Consider the following 6953-nt stretch of genomic DNA (forward strand, 5'->3'; position numbering starts at 1 on the left):
ACTTCCGCTCTTCTGTTAGATTCGTTTATTTTATCCCGTGGAGTTTGGGAGGAGGTTCATTAACAACAATACCTACAAATAATTGTACACCTTCCAGATCATTTTATTGTGAATTCATTATTATTTGAAATTTTCTTTGACTATTATTATAATTAAGATTATTATCATTATTTTTCATTGTTAATATTAGATCTCTAATCCTTTAGTGTTTCATTCCTCCAGTGAGGATACTGGGCTACATAACCTGTGTCTGAGGCCGTTGCCCACAGACACATTCTGTCAAAGTGGCCTTGAGATCATTGGAGAAAAAAACCTAAATCAATTGCGTGGAAGAAGGATTGTGTGGGTTTGTGTAGGCGAGGCTTGGGTTTCAGCTGACTGACTTTAAATACTGTCTGCAACAGCCTTCCCTAAATCCGAGTCAAAGAAACTATTCGCGCAATCTTTGGTTCTCTTTTTCTTTTCGACATTTGGTTCCCGCTGGGCTCCACTTTCTTTTGCTGACGGTAGCCTACATTAAAGGTTTTGACGTTTTGCAAGAGGGGAGATCACATATTTTGTCTAATGCATGACTTTTAGACTTCTATAGACGCGTGTAACGTGGTTCTATAGAAACCTTCATCTTGATGAAAGTGAAGTGATCCAGGGGACCGAGGAGCCGACGATGCGTCATGTATCTCCCGAGCTGCACCTACATAGTGTCCGGGGACCCGGGGCAGGGTCTCCGGGACCCGGGGCAGGGTCTCCGGGACTACGGCTCGGCCTGGCTGGACAACAGCTCCACCAAACCTCCGGATTGCCGACATTACCGCTACGAGCCGAGGCAGCAGTACCGCCACCAGGGCGGTCAGTGGTCCGTGTACCACCAGACCAGCCACCACCACCACCACCACCACCTGGCCCCGGCGCCGTCCTACCTCTCACCGGAGGACTCGGCGCTCCCGCCGACCACTGAAGGAGGGTTCAACCCAAGCGAGCGTTTTCTAGGATACGATCCTGCAGGGACGGTGTACGGGGGACCCGGTGCTGCGCGGTACCACATGTCGGCGTTCAGTGGCAGCAGCGGTGTCGGGTCTAGAGCGTTCCCCCCCGCTGGTCACTGCGGGTCCAAGCCGCCCCCGGGGCTCCGCCCGTCCGCAGGCCGGAGCAGGGTTTTGCCTCCGGGTTTCGACTCCTTCATCGAGGCGGCAGAAGAGGAGCGGCTTGGTAAGAACCGCTGCTCAGCAGGGAGCCTGCAGACGGAGACCAGGCGAGCCGGCCGCAGAGAGCCCGGCCCCGGGACAGTGTGTGTGGAGAAGACGGGGCACCTGAACCCCCCCAGAGCAGTGTTGGAAGAGGAATACTCGGCTTCCTCCAACCAGGAGGACCCCAAAGAGCCAGGTATTTGCCATAGACCTCCTAGTTTGATGTAGGCCATACATAAGGGTATTTCACACAGGCTTAATAGTAGGCCTATAGGCGAAAGGTAATATAGTCGAAAAATCCAAAATTAAGATAAAATGATAAAGAAAACATAGTCGGATGATTTTAAATAATAAATGCAAAATTTGAGGCTTTGTCCTTCCAGAGCCAATCAATGGAACGCATACAATTATCTGGTTCATTTTTCTTGGATAGTTGTATACCTTTAACATACAACTGTATTAATGTGGAGTACTATAATATCATTAAAGTAAAGCGGGTTGACGATTCGTCCGATTTCTTGTCTGTCTGCCTGTCTGTCTGTCAGTCTGTCTGTCTGTCTCTCTTTCTGTCTCTCTTTCTCTTTGTCTGTCTGTCTGTCTAAGTGTGTGTGTGTGTGTGTGTGTGTGTGTGTGTGTGTGTGTGTGTGTGTGTGTGTGTGTGTGTGTGTGTGTGTGTGTGTGTGTGTGTGTGTGTGTGTGTGTGTGTGTGTGTGTGTCTCTCTCTCTCTCTCTCTCTCTCTCTCTCTCTCTCTCTCTCTCTCTCTCTCTCTCTCTCTCTGAATAAATAATTAGTTGTTCTCATTTACCCTCCTTTCCTTTTGTATTCTATCTACTCATCATCTCCTCTCCTCCTCTCCTCCACTCATCCACTCCTCCCTGCTTTTCCTCTCTCCTTCCCTCCTCTCCTTATTTCCTCCTCTTCCCCTCTCCTCCCTCCTCTCATCCTCCCCTCCTCTTTCCTCTTCTCCTTCTCCCCTCTCCTCCTCTCCCCCACTCCTCTCATACTCTCCTACTCTCCTCCTCTCCTCCTCTCCTCCTCCCCTTCTCTCCTCCTCTGCTCCTCTGCTCCAGTGTCTCCCGAGCGGAGGAAGAAGCGTTGTCCGTACACCAAGCAGCAGCTCAGGGAGCTGGAGAGGGAGTTCCTCTTCAGCGTGTACATCAACAAAGAGAGGCGCCTGCAGCTGTCTCGCCTTCTGTGTCTCACCGACAGGTGTGGGCCATGCTCCTAAGAAAATACAATGATGTGTGTGTGATTGTGTGTTTTTCATGTGTGTATTTGTGAGGGGGGAAGTCTAGAAAAAGGCTTGTGTCTCAATGAGAAACTCCTGCTCATTCCTAGGCCTCAGTCCAAGGGCACTACCTGCTACCCAACAGGCTGCAATACAAGCAACAACCTTCTGATACTTACAGCAGACACCTTCAAAAGCCTTTTTTTCACCTCCACACACACACACACACACACACACACACACACACACACACACACACACACACACACACACACACACACACACACACACACACACACACACACACACACACACACACACACACACACACACACACACACAAACACACACACACACACACAAACGCACACACACACACACACACACACACATACACACTCAAATACAGGTTTGTGAAAGCATTTATGGTAAAAGTGTGTGTATGAGTGTATGCGTGCATGTATGTGGGCAGGTGTGTGTAGGCACTTGAGTGTGCATGCGTGTGTGTACAATGTGATGTTTGTGTTTGTGTGTGTGGTGCGTGTGTGTAAAATTATATGTGTGATGAATGTATTAATAATCTATTGTATTCCAGACAAGTGAAGATCTGGTTCCAGAACAGGAGGATGAAGGAGAAGAAGCTGAACAGAGACCGACTCCACTACTATAAAGGAAACCCTCTATTCTGATGAGGAACACAGTAATAGAGGGGGAATGGATGGATGCATGGATACATGGGATAGGTGGATGGATGAATAGATGACTGCACAGACCTATTGATAGATGGATGAAAAATCAGCTATTCAATAACAATGTATTGACTGATGGTTATTGGATAGATTAATGGATGATGGACCATGGAAGAGAGAAGCCTGCATCAATCTCCTCTATTCAGCACAGAGAAAGCCGCAACTTTGTCATTCAACACTATTCACTTTTGCAAGTTTTGACTCTGAAATTCAATCAAGATTCAAGGACCAGATTTACCCCCTAAACTATCTGAAACCAAAAATTCTTTGTCTTCAATTGGAAATGTAGACGACCATTGACTATTCATTACACTGACCATGTTTCTCTCACATTCTTTTCATTAGCTAACAGAAACAATAGTGAATGCAATACGTTCACACAGGAAACAGGACATTAAGTCATAAATACCAAACATCTGGTCTCCATGCCTCTATATGTCATCAAAGCTGTACCTGAGAGCCAGAATATAAAATACGCTGATTGCTTTCAGACTGCACCTTAGTGTGAATGTTAACGTTGCAAGGATTTCTTTGCACTATCTTTCATTGAGCTCCTTTTGGATCTTTATGGGATTTTTGGAGCTTTCAAAAGCAAACATGTTGTTAGGCAGAAGGGACCCGCTTTCCTCCTGGTTCCCATGCTTTGTTTATTGCTGTGTAAAAGCTTTAAATGAGTCATGTCCTTTACATACACAATGTACAGAACAAACTTTGTATTTCTGTTCCACTCTTGTCCAAACTGCTCACCAAATACAGGGGGAGAAGGCTCCTCAATTCTCTCCACCACTCCTCATTAACTAGTTCTGTGAAATGGAAACCTCCTCCATTTTACCGGCCTTTCAATGCACCATTAAGGAGGGGTCTGGAACTGCTCTTGGATTTACGGTGCCCACGGCAGAGCACAAGTTGTCCGGCGGCGCAGCTGCAATAATGTACCATGAACTCTGCTCAGGCTTCACCTCAGATGCTTTCAGTCTCATGACTGGGGTCCTAGACTGTTTCACCTGGGTTTAAATCCCCTTGATCAAACATTAAAAAGGATAATCTTTAAAAAATAAAATGTACCAGCCATTATTGTGCATTGTTTGGTATGGGTGTTATGTTGTGCTCTGTTGTCAACCCACATAACAATAGTAGTCATTTGTGTGGGGATTTAGATAGCTCCAATGCCTACCAATAGTTTAAGCCCTCCTGAAGCTGTTTTCTATTATCTGTTTCAATAACTTTGAAAGTCTTCAATTCAACTATACATTTTGAACATATTTGTTGATTTGAGCTTATAATTACCATTGATGTTTTTTTCCCTTATGTCTGTCCTCATCTAGCACCACAGACTTTAATGGCTATGTGCACAAAACAAACAACATCGTTAACTGAAAGTGATGCTTCACTTCAAGAAGCTCCTGGTCTTGGAGCAAGTAGCTCGTCATGTTACCGGCCTGCGAACAGCTTGTTACCGGCCTATTACCAGCCTGCTACCGGCCTCTTACCGGCCTGCTTAGGAGCAGCAGGGAGAATTCAACTCATGGGACAAATACGTTTATTGTATCACAAATATTGACATCATAACATTCTTTAGTTGATGTTGTTTGTCTAATGTTTGTAATGTAAGGTTAAGGATGTGTACTGTTTACAGCTAAACATTAAGTTCTCTCTCCTCTGGTCTTTGTGCTATATCTCTATCTTTAGTTCATGTTGTTTGTCTAATGTTTGTAATGTAAGGTCTTTATGTGTACTGTTTACAGCGAAACATTAAGTTTTCTCTGGTCTTTGTGCTTTATCGCTTCCTTTTGTTCCCATGTTATGCATATGTTGGATGTGCACATAAGCTTAATGCTTTACTTCCAGATAAATCACATAGTAAAATTTACCAAATCCATCATGCAACTTTTGAAATTATATCAGAAATTGTTTGACCTAGGTGTTAATGTATTTGGGTATCTTGAGAATGTTAATTCCATTTTATTGTAAGTATTTATTCTGATTATTGTCTCATAGTGAATTGACCATCTTTGTACTAGGTATCATTTGCATTGTGCTATACTTTATCTTGCAATTACATTTGAATTACATTTACTTATATTCCTAATTTGCTATATCAACAAGCATACACATTCCCAACATGTAGGCCCTGTGTGTGTTTTAACATGTGTCTGCTTGCGTGTTTGCGTGTGTGTGTGTGTGTGTGTGTGTTTGGATGTGCGTGTGTGGTGTAGGCTCTACATTGTTTTTTTGTGTTTCTTTTTGTTTTTGTTTTAATAAAACAACAATGATCTTTGATTGCGGCTCGTCATAAACATTTATTTTAGGAGTTGTAGAATATGCTTTGGAGTACATCAAAGTATTAAATGCTTAAATATTGCTTTAAATGTGTGTAAATTTAACTATAATAATTATAATTTATAAGAATATAAAGCTATGGCTTCAGTGACAGTGTTATTAATCTTCATTAAGAGGCTATAAAATGGTGGACCAGTGGTTGATTCTTTCATGCCAGAAATTAAAAATTGTCATTGCCAATGAGTTTTGATTAAAGGGGAGAATAAATCTCACCAAGAAAGCTGTACTGAAGATGGCCCCACGAGCGGTGTGACTTAATGCTTAATGGTCTGAGAGGCTCTGGGTACACGCACAGGGGGATGTACAGGGTCTGGTTTACGGGGATATTAGTCTATCTAACTGGTAAGAATGTACAGCACTTTGGAAAGGTCATCAAGGTCTCCCTCACGGCGTCCCGTGAAAACATCATAGAGGCTGCTGGCCATGACGCAGTGATGAGGACGAAGGAGACGGGGTCGTGTGGCTCTCTGCCTTGTCTCTGCACAGCCTCAGGATGCAGACTGGGAACAACAGTGAACTAGACAGCAGCACGCGGACCACCAGTCCAAGGCTGATAGCAAACCTTGAACCGTGACCAGCCACACCAACCATTGAGGACTTCCTAACAACGGGGACTTTATTAGGCCAATAAAGACTGTCTGGTATTTGTGTGGCACTGTTTGAGGAAGACCCAAAGTGGGGCTGTTGTGTGAGTCGCACACAAATTTGGTGGGTGCATGTGTGTGTGTGTGTGTGTGTGTGTGTGTGTGTGTGTGTGTGTGTGTGTGTGTGTGTGTGTGTGTGTGTGTGTGTGTGTGTGTGTGTGTGTGTGTGTGTGTCTGTGTGTCTGTGTGTGTCTGTGTATGTGTGTTTGTGAAGTGTTGTGTAAGGGGAAGCGAGAGATGAAAGGAGAACTTTTGTTATTGATTGGAACCAAAGGCCTTTTGCCTTAAGCCCTCAATAAACACACAATGAGGTCCTTTGGCTGTTGTTACCAATGGTATTAATGATGCACAGCAACAATCTCTATATTCATTCATGTACATCATCAAACTTGGAGAAATACATATTCCTATGTTTCCTTAATATTTCAAAATGTTCCTATCGGCCTGTTTCGGGTTGATGGGCATGGAATGAACATCACAGATGATTATGCCACCTACTTTGAAAATGCCATCGGTCAACAGAGAACACTTGAAATCGTAATGACTGTAACACATGATCACACAAACCCAGTCGGTCTTAGTCTAATAATGGCGACTGAATCGCAATCCATTTCACTTATCTCTCTCTGTTTCATTACGCCTGCCGACTCGCCGTTTTAAAATCTCATAGTTAGGCAGAAAAGGAAAGGAAAGGGAATATTTATTTTCGGTGGATAGTCATTTTAACCAACTAAATTTGTTATGGAACTAATCCTTTACGGAATAATTTGAACGAACGGTACTTTTTAATATAAGTCGGATTACAGG

General features: G+C 43.9%; 1 protein-coding gene across 1 annotated transcript; it reads left to right on the forward strand.

Moving 5' to 3' along the window:
• Positions 1-409: 409 nt before the first annotated feature.
• On the forward strand, positions 410-5094 carry LOC130404822 (homeobox protein Hox-D11a-like). Its single transcript, XM_056609740.1, has 3 exons — positions 410-1380; positions 2256-2394; positions 3009-5094. Exons 1-3 carry the CDS (start codon positions 672-674, stop codon positions 3100-3102), a joined length of 942 nt encoding a protein of 313 aa, XP_056465715.1. The 5' UTR covers positions 410-671; the 3' UTR covers positions 3103-5094.
• Positions 5095-6953: the final 1859 nt, after the last annotated feature.

This window comes from Gadus chalcogrammus, chromosome 15 (genome assembly GCF_026213295.1).
Source record: "Gadus chalcogrammus isolate NIFS_2021 chromosome 15, NIFS_Gcha_1.0, whole genome shotgun sequence".
NCBI lineage: Eukaryota > Metazoa > Chordata > Actinopteri > Gadiformes > Gadidae > Gadus > Gadus chalcogrammus.